Source organism: Narcine bancroftii, chromosome 3 (genome assembly GCF_036971445.1).
Source record: "Narcine bancroftii isolate sNarBan1 chromosome 3, sNarBan1.hap1, whole genome shotgun sequence".
Lineage (NCBI taxonomy): Eukaryota > Metazoa > Chordata > Chondrichthyes > Torpediniformes > Narcinidae > Narcine > Narcine bancroftii.
The window spans coordinates 100,970,960-100,986,893 of record NC_091471.1 but is presented as its reverse complement, the minus strand read 5'-3'; the positions used below and the strand labels follow the sequence as shown (position 1 = coordinate 100,986,893).

General features: G+C 37.0%; 1 protein-coding gene across 4 annotated transcripts in view; it reads left to right on the top strand.

The window, feature by feature from the left end:
* Positions 1 to 15,934, top strand: part of LOC138757405 (mast/stem cell growth factor receptor Kit-like) — a 101,032-nt gene that overhangs the window by 29,785 nt on the left and 55,313 nt on the right. For 3 of the 4 annotated variants that reach the window (XM_069924651.1, XM_069924653.1, XM_069924652.1), the window contains exon 5: positions 13,405 to 13,567. The exons of the other annotated variant lie outside the window; for it this stretch is intronic. In XM_069924651.1, coding sequence (XP_069780752.1) covers positions 13,405 to 13,567 — 163 coding nt within the window. The remainder of the gene's footprint in view (positions 1 to 13,404; positions 13,568 to 15,934) is intronic. 4 annotated transcript variants of the gene reach the window in all.

Below are 15,934 nucleotides of genomic sequence, written 5' to 3'. Positions count from 1 at the left end.
TTCTAACTGAAATTCTTTATCTAATATGATATCATTAAAGGGTGGATATTTGGTTAGTTCACTGCTAATCTTATTAAAAATAAGCCACGTGCCTTTGGCAATCCTCTTGGTGGCAAATTCTGGAAGTTGTTTGGGGAGTAGTCTGAGGTGAGACCTTGCATGTTAAATGGGTCTTCTGATTTTAATGGGTCATCACAGCAGGGTGGAACTTAGTAAAAATAATTAATTTAGCTATCATAGAAAGTGAGGAGTCAATAAAGTGTGGAAACTTCAAAGGTACTCCTGTTGCCTTCCATCTCAAACATAAGCCCTTCTTTTCCCGCTGGACATCTCAAATGCCTATTTACTTATTTTGGCTGATGACCGTCAGCTTCTGGGAATTAGAGAAACATAAGAACTGAAGATCCTGGAAACTTGAATCAACAATGAGTAATTGGAGGGACTCAATAGGTCAGGTAGTGTCCATGGAGAATTCAGTCATATGATTTTACTTACCAGTAAACGTAAACTTTTCAGGTCAGGCTCTAACAAGATAATGTGGGTAGGGGTATGGTAGCTGGGGAGGGGGTAAGTTATGATAGGGTACTAGAGAGAAGGTAGAAGTGGAGAGACAACTGGAAGAAGCAACCACTGGAAGGAGATAGGTGATTAGAGAGAAAAATGAGAATGGGAGTAAGTTTTGAGAGATGAAACAGTAGAACCAGATAAAGGTGGAGCTCACCTAAAACTGGAAAACTCAATATTCATGCTGTTGCGTTTCAGGCTGGCCGCGAGGAATTGTGGTTTAGGTTTAGCCTCACCCTGGTATTGGATGTCCATGTGGAAATGTTGAGGGGAAGTAAAATGGCCAGCAACTGGAAGTTCTAGCTTGGATCGACAGACAGAGTGCAGATGCTTGGTGAATTTGAAGAATAACACACCATGTTCCTCCTTTGGGAAATATGATATATTGTTCTCACTACTTCTTAAAACAGTTTTCTTTAATGCCCTCCCACTGGGTCCCCCTTTACCTGCCTCACCACCTTTCCCATCTTCTTATGTCCAATTCCCTATCACCTCTTGGCTCCTTCAAGCCTTTTCCCAGCTGGGGGAGGAGTCACGTGATGGAGTAGTGGCCGGACGGTGAACTCCAGCCCTCTCCAGAAAAGTCGGGAAAAACAAGAGAAAACACAAAGGCACAGAAATAAAAGTTACAGAAAAGTGAGTATAAAGGTGGAAAGAATATGGCGACAAAAAAAGAAAAATCGAAAGCAACGGTAAGAAGAGAGGAAGAGAAGACAAAGGAGGAAAAAGGTGAAGGCCTTACCTGTCCGAAGAGGCCCGCTGCGGAGAGAGAAACCCGCTCCCTCAGGTCGGTAAATAATGGACTACAAAAATGGCTCGCTGAGCCGAGTAGAAGTGCGCAACCGCGCATGCGCGATGAATTGCGCATGCGCAATGCGAATGAAAAAAAACACACCGACGGGAGGGGGGACCAGCTGGGGAGTCGATCTCCACAGCCGGCAACGACAGCTGCAGAACACCTGCAGCAAGAAGAGACCACAGAAGACAATAGAAACAAGAAAGAAGAGGAGGAAAGGGCAACAAAGAAACAACAGATGGCCAACCCAGAGGAAGAAGAAGAGGAAGAGTATGGTGAAATAGAAGAAGAAAAGATAGGCAAGGTAAAGGATATACTTGCTCTTATTAAAGGATACATGGAGTCATTTAAAGAATGGCAAACACAGGAATTTAAGGATTTAAGAAAAAGAATAAACAACACAGAGGAGAAAATAATTAAAATGGAGATGACCTTAACAGAAATGGGAAAAAAAATGGACAAGATGGAAGAGCGGGCAGTAGCAGCAGAAATGGAGGTAGAAGACTTAAAAAAGAAATTGGAGAAATCTAATAAAAAAACTAAAGAGACACAAGAACTACTAGCTCAAAAAATAGATACAATGGAAAACCATAACAGAAGAAATAACATAAAGATAGTGGGCCTTAAGGAAGATGAAGAAGGCAAGAATATGAGGGAGTTTATAAAAGAGTGGATCCCTAAGACCCTAGGATGTCCAGAACTACAGCAAGAAATGGAAATAGAAAGGGCACATAGAGTATTGGCCTCTAAACCACAACCACAACAAAAACCAAGATCTATTGTAGTAAAATTCCTAAGATATACTACAAGAGAAAAGGTACTGGAGAAGACAATGGAAAAAGTAAGAGAGGGCAACAAACCACTGGAGTATAAAGGGCAAAAAATCTTCATTTATCCAGATATAAGTTTTGAACTCCTAAAGAAGAGAAAAGAGTTCAATACAGCAAAGGCGATTTTATGGAAGAAAGGGTATAAATTTATACTAAAGCATCCAGCGGTATTGAAAATATTTATTCCAGGACAACAAAACAGACTATTCTCGGATCCAGAAGAAGCACGAAAATTTGCAGAACAATTACAAAAATAGACTGAGGGAGGAAGACGGGTAATGAGAGTTAAAATGATCACGACTGATATGTATGTGGGTAAAGACAAAAATAGACTGAGGGATGAAGACGGGTAATGAGAGTAAAAATGATCACGATTGATATGTATGCAGGTAAAGAGGTATAAGAGTGAATAGAGACAATGAGCATACATGAATTTATCTGTACTTAGAGGAAAATATAGATAGTATAGACAAGAATTAATAAGGGAAGGTAATGGAATAGAGAGAATAAGGAGGGAATTAAAAGAGGGACCTTTGTGACATATGAAAAGTGAAATCTTTTCTGGGGGAGGCGGGGTGGGGGGAAATAGCGGTCACTGCACAATCAGTTGACACTTGCGAATGGATTCGCAAATCCAAATGGAGAGGGGAGATGTGGTTGTCCGACAAGGGATAAAGGACAACTCAGGAGGTGAAGGGGAGATTGGGGATAAATAAGATAGAAATAGGAGAATAAAGAAAATGTTAGATGTTGTAGGAATGTTGTCTTATAAAGAGTTGAAAATAAGAAAACAGAAATGGAAAAGGAGGAAAGGTAATGATGGAAAAACGGAAAGAGAAGATAAACAAAATATAAAAGGGCTACGCTGAACTATATGTCTTTAAATATTAATGGAATACATAACCAAATTAAAAGGAAGAAACTACCAAATTTAAATGAATAAATGTATTCCATTAGAAAAAATAACATATTGGTTAAGAAATAATATTGAAATATTCGAACAAGTATAGGAGCCTTACATTAAATACAATAGCGAAAACCTACCGGGGACAAACACTACCTAAGTTGATGGAAGGAGAAGGAAAGAAAAGAATGGACTCAGTAGAATTTCTGGTGTAATTTTGTTGAATGACAACATTGTCTGACTGGCTTAATGCAACCTAGATTGTATACCTAAAATGGATGAGAGGGGGGGGTGGGGGGGTGGTTTGGGAGGAAAGGGGGGGGGGGGGGAGAAAAAGTCACTGTATATGTGTGAAAAGAAATAGTGTATATCATGGCTAATGTGATTTATGGTGTGAAAAATAAAAAAAATTAAAAAAAAAAGCCTTTTCCCAGCTCATTTCCTCCCCTTCGTTTACTTGCTATCTTCTGCTCCTTCTTTAGCCCTGATAAAGGGTCCCGACCTGATTTATTGATGACCATTTCTATTCATAGATACTGTCCTGCTGAGTTCCTCCAGCTTCTCTTTGTTCAGCCTCTGCAGACTTGTGGCACCCACATCCATTGCTGGCCACCACTGAGACAAAATTGGCTCCATTACTTGAAGTTGTGGGAAAGAACACAGCAAAATCTGTTTGTCTTGTGCCACTTTTGACCTGATTCTGAAATTCATAATTGAAATGATCATAGCACATTGCACATTGGATGTGTTAAAAAAATGCTGCTGGTATTTATTCTCTTCATCATGTCATTAAGCACAGAGGAATTTCTACTTTAAATCTCCTCAGCTGCCATTTTTACATGAACCTGGAAGAGTGAAAGTAACAATCCTATTTTGAATAATTTTTTTGCCATTTAAATTTTTTAATATTTATTTAACCTTTGAAAATGCAGGGAAGGGAATTATTAAGGGCCAGTGGTATAGAAGGAAAGACAACAGTCAGAAACTAGATTGGAGAGACATCAGTGGGCACATTTCATGTGAGCCGAAGGGTTTTCAGAGGAAATTTTTTTGGCTTGAAGCGATAGGTGTTGCTCATATCTGATGCTTTTGTGTCAGTTCCTTTCATCTTATTTTGCTGTTAATGATGGCTGTGGCTTGAGAACTTATAAGTAAATAAAGTGGTAGGAGTTTTGAATACTACAAGATAGGCCATGTTTTGACCATATCTTCTAAATAATATTTCTGGTTGAATGATTATTTTGTAAACAACCTACCTTTACATGGGCTTCAAACAGCATAGTATTTTATTGTTATGAAATTATTCTTTCTTTCCACGACGTAATTGGAAATTAATAATCAACAAAAGCTTTCAAGAATGGTTTAATGAAGTAGCTTTTTAAAATTTTTTATTTTATTTTTCACACTATGAACCATATTAATTAAAATACACACAAACATTTCCCTCTTGAATATACACAGTGTCATTTTCTCCCCTTTTTCCCCCCTCCCTTCCCACCCCCCTCCAAACCCATTAAATGTTCAACATATACAATACAATAAACCCATTAAACAATGTCATCACACAATGAAAATAAACAAGAAAATGGTGTCATCTACTTTTACACACTGGGTCAGTTCATTTCGTCTTCTTCTCATTCTATCATTTTAAGGGGTGGAGGTCCGCGGTAGGCCCTCTCTGTTGTGTTCCATGTTTGGTTCCCAAATTTGTTCAAATAATGTGACTTTACTTTTTAAATTATATGTTATTTTTTCCAATGGAATAGATTTTCTATGTACCATTGCTGTACTCTCAGGCTCTTTTCTGATTTCCAAGTTGACATTATACATTTTTTTGCTACAGCTGAGGCTATCATAATAAATCTTTTTTGCACTTCATCCAGTTTGAGGACTAATTCTTTACTTCTTATATTACTTAGAAGAAAGATCTCTGGATTTTTTAGTATGTTGCTTTTTGTGTTTTTATTTAATACCTAATTTAGATCTTCCCAAAACTTTTCACTTTCTCACATGCCCAAATTGCATGTACTGTTGTTCCCGTTTCCTTCTTACAGTGAAAACATCTATCTGATAATGTTGGATCCCATTTATTTAACTTTTGGGGTGTGATATATAGCCTTTGTAACCAGTTATATTGTATCATGCGTAACCTCGTGTTTATTAAATTTCTCATAGTTCCGGAGCATAGCTTTTCCCATATTCATTTTTTATCTTTATGTTTAGATCTTGTTCCAACTTTTGTTTATAGCTTATTTCATCATTTTCTTTCTCTTGCAGGTTGATGTACATGTTTGTTATAAATCTTTTAATTATCATTGTGTCTGTAATCACATATTCAAAGCTGCTTTCTTCTGGTAATCTCAATCTGCTTCCCAGTTTCTCCTTTAAGTAGGTTTTCACTTGGTGGTATCCAAACATTGCACCATGAATTATTCCATATTTATACTTAATTTGTTCAAATGATAATAAATTATTTCCCAAAAAACAATTTTCTATTCTTTTAATCCCTTTTCTCTCCCATTCTCTAAAGGAAAGGTTATCTATTGTGAAAGGGATTAGTTGATTTTGTGTCAATAATAATTTTGGTAGTTGGTAATTTGTTTTTTTTTCTTTCTACATGAATGTTCTTCCAAATGTTGAGCAGATGGTGCAGTACTGGTGAACTTCTATATTGCACCAGTTTTTCATCCCACTTATAAAGTATATGTTCTGGTACCTTCTCCCCTATTTTATCTAGCTCTATCCTGGTCCAATCTGGTTTTTCCCTTGTTGGATAAAAATCTGATAGATATCTTAATTGTGCTGCTCTATAATAATTCTTAAAGTTTAGTAGCTGAAAACCACCTTGTTTGTACCATTCTGTTAATTTATCTAGCGCTATCCTCGGTTTCCCCCCTTTCCATAAGAATTTCCTTATTATTTTCTTTAGCTCATTGAAGAATTTCTCTGTTAAGGGAATTGGTAAGGATTGAAATAAGTATTGTATCCTTGGGAAGATATTCATTTTAATGCAATTTACCCTTCCTATCAGTATTAGTGGTAAATCTTTCCAATGTTCTGTCATCTTGTAATTTCTTCATTAATGGCTGATAATTTAATTTGTATTGATGGCCTAGATTATTATCTAGTCTAATACCTAGGTATCAAATTGCTTGTGTTTGCCATTTAAATGGTGATTCTTTTTTAAACTTTGCGAAATCCACATTATTCATTGGTATTGCTTCACTTTTATTTGCATTGTTCTTGTACCCCGATATTTTTCCATATTCCTTCAATTTCTTGTGCAATTCTTTTATTGATAATTCTGGTTCTGTAAGTTTACTATGATGTCATCTGCAAATAGACTGATTTTATATTCCTTCTCTTTTATTTTTATCACATTTATTTTATTTTCTGTTCTTATCAGTTCTGCCAATGGTTCTATTGCTAAAGCAAACAGTAAGGGAGATAGTGGACATCCCTGCCTAGTTGACCTGCTCAATTTAAATTGGTTTGATATATATCCATTTATTGTCACCTTCGCCAGTGGACCCTTATATAAATATAAATAATCCAATTAATATATTTCTCTGGTAGGTTGAACCTCTGTAATACTTTGAATAAATAATTCCATTCTACCCTGTCAAAGGCTTTCTCTGCATCTAAAGCAACAGCTGCTGTTGGTGTCTTATTTCCTTGTACTGCATGGATTAAGTTAATGAACTTACAGACATTATCTGTTGTTCATTTTTTCTTAATAAATCCAGTTTGATCTAGTTTTACTATTTTTGGTATACAGTCAGATCTTTCCCCATCTTTGGTATTACTGTAATTATTGCTGTTTTACATGCATCTGGCATGTTTTGTATTTCTTCTATCTGGTTCATTACTTCCAGGAGAGGAGGAATTAGTAACTCTTTAAATGTTTTATAGAATTCTATTGGGAGTCCGTCCTCCCCAGGCGTTTTATTGTTCGGTAGCTTTTTTAATATACCTTGTATTTCCTCTATTTCAAATGGTTTTATCAATTTGTTTTGCTCCTCTTCTTGCAATTTCAGTAGTTCAATTTTAGCTAGAAATTCATTTATTTTGTCTTCTTTCCCTTCGTTCTCAGTTCGGTATAATTGCTCGTAGAATTCCTTAAAGTTTTCATTGATCTCTGTTGGGTTATATGTAATTTATTTGTCACTTTTCCTCGATGCCAATACCATTCTTTTAGCTTGTTCTGTTTTAAGCTGCCAAGCCAGTATTTTGTGCATTTTTTCTCCTAGCTCATAATACTTCTGCTTTATTTCCATTATGTTCTTCTCCACCTTATACATTTGTAGTGTTTCGTATTTTATTTTTTTGTCCGCCAATTCTCTTCTTTTTGTTGTATCTTCCCTCGTTGCTAGTTCTTTTTCTGTACTTACTATTTCCTTTTCCAGCTGTTCTATTTCCCGATTGTAGTCCTTTTACATATTAGTTACATAACTTATTATCTGCCCTTTGATGAAGGCTTTCATTGCATCCCATAATATAAATTTGTCTTTCACTGATTCCATATTTATTTCAAAGTGCATTTTAACTTGGCGCTCAATAAATTCTCTAAAATCCTGTCTTTTATGTAGCATGGAGTTTAATCTCCATCTATATGTTCTTGGTAGGATGTTCTCCATTTCTATTGCTAATAACAGGGGTGAGTGATCAGATAGCAATCTAGCTTTATATTCCGTTTTCTTAACTCTCCCTTGGATATGAGCTGACAACAGGAACAGGTCAATCCTTGAGTATGTTTTACTATGAGTATTCCTTCTCCTTTGGGTGTTGTCTCCTCCATATATCCAAAAGTTGCCTTTCCTGCATTGATTTAACCATAAATTTGGCTACTTTGTTCTTTCTGCTAGTCTTTTGTCCTGTTTTATCCATCTTTGAATCCAAATTAAGGTTGAAGTCCCCTCCTATCAATATATTCCCCTGCATATCTACAATCTTCAAAAAAATATCTTGCATAAACTTTTGATCCTCTTTATTAGGTGCATATATACTGACCAAATTCCAGAGTTCTGAATATATCTGACATTTTAACATTACGTATCTCCCTGCTGGATCTATTATTTTCTCCTCTATTTTGATTGGTACATTTTTATTGATTAATATAGCTACACCTCTGGCTTTTGAGTTATATGATGCTGTCGTTATGTGCCCTACCCAATCGCTCCTTAATTTCTTGTGTTCCACTTCAGTTAGATGCGTTTCCTGCACAAATGCTATATCTATTTTTTCTTTTTTCAGTAAATTTAATAGCCTCTTCCTTTTGATTTGGTTATGTATTCCATTAATATTTATAGTCATATAGTTCAACATGGCCATCTCATACTTTGTTTACATCTCATTTCTGCTTCCTCACCACCACCTTTCCCCTTTTCCCCATTTCAATTTCTCAGTTTTCTTTTTTTGAATGCTCTGTATGACAACACTTCTAAAACATAAAATATTTCAACCATTCCCACATCTAAAATTTCCTTAACCTCAAGTGTCCCCACCCCTCTCTGAGTCACCCCTTGTCCCTTGCCAGGCAACCACAACTCCCATCTCCATTCAGACTGCAAACCCATTCGCAAGTGTCAACTGATTTCACAGTGACTGTTATTCTCTCCCACCCAACCCCCTCCAGAAAAGACTTTTATCTTCACATTACACCAAAGCCCCCCCCTTTTCTTCTCTTTTTCCTATTTATTCATCTATCCATCTATCTATTTATTTATTTATTTATTCATCTGTCTATTTATCTATTTATTTATTTATATATTTTTAACCCCTCCTCTTTTTTCCCCCTTCTCCCTTACTTCCCTTTTCTTCCCTCCTTTAGTTCTTACTTATACATTATTTTTACTTCTTTATATGTTGTTTTTTTGTTGTTCTTTGTTCTTGTTACATCTCTTCATCCTTCTTTCTGTCTTGCAGGGATTCTGCAAATTCTCATACTTTCTCCAGATCTGAGAACAGTCTGTTTTGTTGCCACGGGATAACTATTTTAAGCACCGCTGGATATCTTAACATAAATTTATAGCCTTTTTTCCATAGAGTCGATTTTGCTGTGTTAAACTCCTTCCTCTTCTTTAGGAGCTCAAAACTTATGTCTGGGTAGAAATTTTTTTTTTGATCTTTGTATTCCAATGGGTTTTTTGTCTTCTCTAATTTTATTCATTGCCTTCTCCAATATATTTTCTCTTGTCGTATATCTCAGAAATTTTACTAAAACGGATCTTGGTTTTTGCTGTGACTGTGGTTTCGGGGCTAATGTTCTGTGTGCCCTTTCTATTTCCATTCCTTCCTGCATTTCTGGCATTCCCAGGACTTTTTGGATCCATTCTTTTATAAATTCTTTCATATCATTGCCTTCTTCATCTTCCTTAAGGCCCACTATCTTTATATTGTTTCGCCTACTATAGTTTTCCATTATATCCATCTTCTGAGCTAACAACTCCTGTGTTTCTTTAACTTTTTTGTCACTTTCTTCCAATTTTCTTTTTAAGTCATTCACTTCCATTTCTACCACCATTAAACGTTCTTCCATATTTTCTAATCTTTTCCCTACATCTGTTATGACCAGCTCTATTCTACTCACTTTTTCTTCTGTACTTTTCATTTTAATAAATTCTAGTGTCAGCCATTCTTTTAATGCTTTCATTTGTTCTTGAAAATTTTTTAAATCTATGTACTGTCCATTCATTTTACCTCCTATTCCTTTGTGCAGAGCTTGGTGTTCTACTTCTTCTGTGACTGCTCTTGGGTTTGTGTCCTCTATTTCTCTTCCTTGTATCTGTGTCTCTTCTGACTTTCTTGTTGAGCTGCTTGTCTCAGTTTGTTGGGTATTTTTTTTTCCATGGTTTCTTGATGTTGGTCCTCTTCTTCTGGGCTGGTTATCTGTTGTGTCTCTAGTTTCCTTTTTTCTTTCTCCCCCCCTCCCATTCCCATTGCTTTCTTTATCTTCCAGCTGGGAGCCCTGCTGTTGGGCCTCTCTCAGCTGTTCATGCTGTGGAGTTTCACTCTACAGCTGGTCCCCCCTCCCGTCGGTGTTCTCCTTATCGTGCGCATCGCTATTTGGCTCCGTGAGCCATTTTTGCAGTCCTGCGGTTGGTGGGTCGTGACCCTGCGGGGTCTCCACTAACCTTGGGGAGCGGGCTCCTCTTTCCACGATGGGTCCCTGTTTTTTCATGCAGGTAAGGCCTTCACCTTTCTCTTCCGCATCTTTCTTTCTTCTTTTCTTCCCGTTGTTTTTGGTTTTTCTTTCTTTGGTGCCATTTCCTTCTTTTCTGGAGAGGGCTGGTATTCTCCTACTGGCCACTACTCCATCACCTGACTTCTCCGTTTCATGAAGTAGTTTTACGATATGATACTTTGATGATCTTATTTATTTTTGAGTGCTGCTTCTCATTTCTTTGCTCTGTCATCTATATCCCTGGCATTTGTTCAGGCCATTGCTTCTATTTTGAATCAATGGCAGATGTCCTCATTTTGGTGTTCTTCTTCTTCTGTGTCTGCTCTTGGGTTTGTGCCTTCTATTTCTCTTCCTTGTATCTGTGTCTCTTCTGACTTTCTTGTTGAGCTGCTTGTCTCAGTTTGTTGGGTTTTTTTTTCCATGGTTTCTTGATGTTGGTCCTCTTTTTCTGGGCTGGTTATCTGTTGTGTCTCTAGTTTCCTTTTTTCTTTCTCCCCCCTCCCATTCCCATTGCTTTCTTTATCTTCCAGCTGGGAGCCCTGCTGTTGGGCCTCTCTCAGCTATTAAGTGCAGTGCTGTCACAGCACCAGAAATCAGGATTGGAATTCAAATTCCATGTTGTATGTGAGGAGTTTGTATTTTATCCCTATGTCTGTGTGGATTTTCCCACTGTTTAAAAACATACTGGGATTTGTAAGTCAATTGGTAGCAATTGGGCGGCATGGGCTCATGGGCTGAAAGGGCCTGGTACTATGCTCGATGTCTAAATCTAAAAAAAAATCTATGGATTCTTCATTTTGTTTCACTTGGTTTAGTCAAAAATAGGGTGGCCATTCCAAAGGAGGACATGGTCATAGGTTACTATATATAAAATATTTAATAATATGAGATTTAAATGGTATTGCAAAACAACAAATGCAAACACACTATATATAAATGGTAACCTATGACCATGTCCTCCTTTTGGAATGGCCACCCCTAGTCAAAAATCATCTTAAATATCTAGAATAGTCACGATTGCACATTCTCGTGATGGTGTAGTTTAATTAACCAAACATTTATCAGCTACCAGAGCTTAGGATGCTCTTCTAAGCATGTTCTTTACCATTAAATAATGAGTAAGTCATAAAACTGTCAAACCATTTAGGAATTAAATTGAATGATTATAAGCGAGTTTGGTTATCGCCCTGTTGCTCACTCTCTAAACCAAATATCATTTTCTGGTCTACAAGTTATTGGGAACAATGCTAACATATCGAGTATTGTGCCAGAGACGAGTTCAACTCAAGTTTTATCTCTTGAAATGGGGAGTACTGTGCTCTCAATGGAATGATGAGAACCATATTAAAATATTTAATCCAAGGTCTTACACTGTTTCAAATACCAATCAGAGCAACATATCCCATGTAGATCCAACCAGAAGACTAACCAAGGGTCTTGGAACAGAATACTGGACATCACTTCCAAATGGTCTGATGTCTGTGCCACATTTTTTGTTGAGGTCCAGAGAGAGCAGAGATCCAACCATTCTGTAACAATCTGCTCTCCTTTGCTTAAGCTCGATCAGACTGCTCTCAAGATGTCCTGCTTCTAAGCCCTTATCCCCATAATTCCCTATCCACTCCACCCCACTGGATTCCCTGCACCATCTTTACTGCTGAAAAACTGACTGTAAAACTGGTTCAAGCCTCTCTATAGAGAAGCATTAAGACCATGGAACCAGTGTGAGATGCAAAAAAATAACTGCCCAGGAATTTCATTGCACAGTGGTGGTATTTGACTGCGTACTCACTTGATCCACTGGCTATTTAATAAATATTTTATCGAGATTCAAGGTTTCTTTTATTGTCATGCAATAATACATTTAAAAAGTATCATACATGATATACTTTAACTTTTGCCTGCTGTAAGTCAGACAGAGTGCTATTAGTATTGCCCGGCGTGCCTTACAGTACGAGTCAAAGACAAAAAAAAAAGAATCCCTTCAGAGTCATTGAATGTCCATGGATTTGCCTCCAATGCTCCTACAGCCACACAGATTCCTGTTGGATTCATTGACAACCTGACCTCCAGATCAGGAAGTCTTCAGGGCTCGAGGCCCTTTGGGAGCCCTTCTTGCCATCAACTCCTTCTCGAATCCTGGCTCGAATAGCTGGTTCCCATGAACCAGTGTCCAGCAGACCACAGCCTGTTTGGGTCCCTTAGCTGCTGAGCCCCTTGCTGGTCTCCTGCCACGGTTACTTTTAGTGTACTTCAGCGGATGAACCCATCACTGATTCACTGCCATGTTCACTGTTCTGTTGGGTCATCTTCTTTTCCTTTCCTTCTCAATGTGGGGGGGGGGGCTCTTTCTCCCCCTTTCTGATGTCTTGCTGCTCTCCCATAATCTGCAATCCCCCTGTGATCACTGCTGAGCACAGGCACCACCATCTTGGGCACAACCCATCTTAGTACTTGTGTGGTATTACTTCAAGAAAAGCTCATAATCTCAAATAATATTACTTTGGTATGATTTTAAGAGTGGATTAATATAAGTACATAAACAATTTCATTGAAACAATTGGTTATAAAAATGAAGGAAAATGCTGCAAATATTCAACAGATCAGTCAGCATCTGTGAGAAGAAAAAAGTTAATGTTTTGGAATGATGCCCTTTCAATATCATTAACATCATAATCAGCTGTCGTTTACTTCTTTTGGTTTGTAGCTTCTATTTCATGTTTCTTTTTGATTTGAGTAAATGGAGGGATGTGTTGCAAAGTTCTAGGACAAATCAATCAGTTGCCATCAATCATGAAGCGTTTATACATGATGTCGATAATGAATACAGCACAGGCTTCAATTGATTGTGCAATTATTTGTAATGATCAGCAATACAAAAAGTTTGCATTGGGTCTTCAGATTTAAAAATTGTGCTTGAAGATTTCTGGCAATTTTAGTTAGATCCCTTAGCTGGAATTTTGTGATACCATCAAGACTATTTGCTGGAATTTATGAAAATCATCCAGAAATCAAAGAAGAAAGGAATATGGAATAATTGTGGTGCTGAGATTTGACACAAACTTTGTGGAGGTTTAATAACTAACAGCATGAGATAAAATAATTTTCTTTTGCACATCACTTTTAGGGAACGACAAAGACAAAGTCATCCAACAACTTTCCTAAACACTATCAAACCATAGAAAGACTGACCATTGATTCAGTGAATGTGAATGACACGGGCAATTTCACCTGCTTTGCTTGGAATGGGTTTGGCAACTCAAGTGCTACAGTATTCCTACAGGTTGTAGGTAAAATAGTTCATTATAGTTCATTAAAGAAGATGATAGATCATGAAGCAGAGGGATTTGAATTCCTAGGACATGTTTTAAAGTGTGTCGATGTAAGGACCTTATTCTATAGTCTAAGTTCTTTAAATTAACACAAATCGTTGCATGGTTATGAGAAACTGAGAATGTATTTTTTTTCTAATTTAATCTCATATAAATTCAGAATCACAACTTAATCTTGCATGTCTAACCCAAAATAAAACTGTTTAATAAAAATTAATTGTATGAGAATGGAGCTTCAACATGTATGTGGCTGATACAGTTTGTCCTCCAAATGCACTGTAGAATAAAACTTTGCCATTGTTAGTACTGAAGGAAATCCTCATTCTAGTTGTCTTTATTAATTCTCTGCCTTCCCAACCTTGTATTTCTATACCCTTCATGAGCATTTCTGCCTTCCGTTCAACTTTGTACCTTCCTGTAAATGTTACAAAGTTAGCATCAAATTTGTTGAACAAATTTTAACAACATAACATCATGTTATGTTTCTCTCTGACATTTTATTTGAGGCATTGACTCCATAAAGATAAGACTGTCATAAATTAATTTAAAATAGTAGAGTGAAAAAATTGGTATCAGTCTGTTCCCATATAACAATTGCAGCACGGAAACAGGCCATTTCAGCCCTTCTAGTCCGTACCGAACTAAGTACTCTCCTCTAGTCCCACCTACCTGCACCTTGCCCATAACCCTCACTATACCCTTGAACATGACATCTTGGGGAAAAGAGACAATATACAGCCCATCAGCAAATTGATGCCCTCAAGAACCATTGTTCCAGCCCTGAACCATATTTACTGTCTTCCATTGGAAATAAAAAAACTGAAATAAAATCAGAAAATGCTGTAAACACTCAGCTAGTCAGACAGTGTTCAATGTCAATATAATGTTGTCTCATCATACAGTTAGTTTGTATTTCTTGCCTATATTGAAATGTCAGGGTTTTCCTTTAAGATAACAATCTAGGTTACTTTTATGCAACAGAAATTACTATTAAAATTGTATGTTAACTATGAGAGAAAAGCCTTGAAATCACCAGGAATTCCTGTTTTAGCAGGAGTGGACGTCATGATAAAAGCTGGGAGTCAGCTTCGTGAATTTTACAGCCAATGGCACACACAAAGATAAATAGTGTCTCTATCACAAAACTAAACACATAACTTTGTCAGCTTTAAATTTGACCCATTATAGATTAAACCCACCATCAGATGGAACCGCTGGACTTTGAGAACCTTAAAAGCAACAAGCTTTCTTTATGATTTACCAGCAATTATTTATCATACAGTCAGTCACCTTACACCTTTGTACATGATGGTTACAATAAGGTATAGGGAATTGACTCTTAGCTTTGGTTACGACAGTCACTCCCGCTGAAACTCTTTTGATGTTACAGTGGAAAGGCAATTTCCAATATGTAACCCAAATTGTACTTTGACACTAAACGTTGAGAAACGATGATAGCTCTCTTTCTGCTGCACAATAGATATAATGAAAGAAAATCTCTAAGAAATTAATCATTGTTAATACAGAAAATAAATTCTATTTTTAAATTTGAAAATAATGCAAAAACTGTGCACATGCATTGTTTTATATTGCAATAGCTCAGACATTGAATTAATTTTAGTTTCTATTTATCTATGGAAATCGGGCTGGTTTTTCCAATCTGATCAGGCTACATCAGTTTGATTTATTCCAGAACTTATTACATAAAGATGCAAAAATACTGGAAAAATAACCAGGAGTTTCATTGCATAGTGGTGGTGTTTGACTGGATACTTACTGTACTAAGTTACCCTTGTGAACCACATAAAATTTGGATGCGAGGCAGCACAGAAAGATATAATTTCACATGAAATCATCTTTTTGAATAATTACAAGAAACTCTGACTATATTTTCTTTGTGCCATTAGGAACTCCTAGGCTAAAAGAATATTAAATACTTTGCAGCAGATTTGAATGCCTGCAAGTAAGTAACATTCTTACACGAGTCCTCAGTTCATGCCTCATCCTCTTCCACTTTGACAGCCTAAACCCATCCCCACCCCACATTATACATCCAGCTTACCTCCTTTCTATGCTTTGGCACTCCAGTCTTTTCTGTCACTTGCCCACTTCCCATTTCTACATCCTGGTCTTGATCCGAACATACTCCATGCTTCTACATCATCCTTGATCTCTCTCTCACCCCAGTCACCGTAGAGATCTCCTTCGATTCTTTCTCAATGCAGGAGTGAAAGCGATCACTCATTCCACAGTGTTGGGTTGGTCACTCAAACTCCTCAGCATGAAAATCACAAGGTTTGATGGTTGGTAGAGTTAGTGCGACTT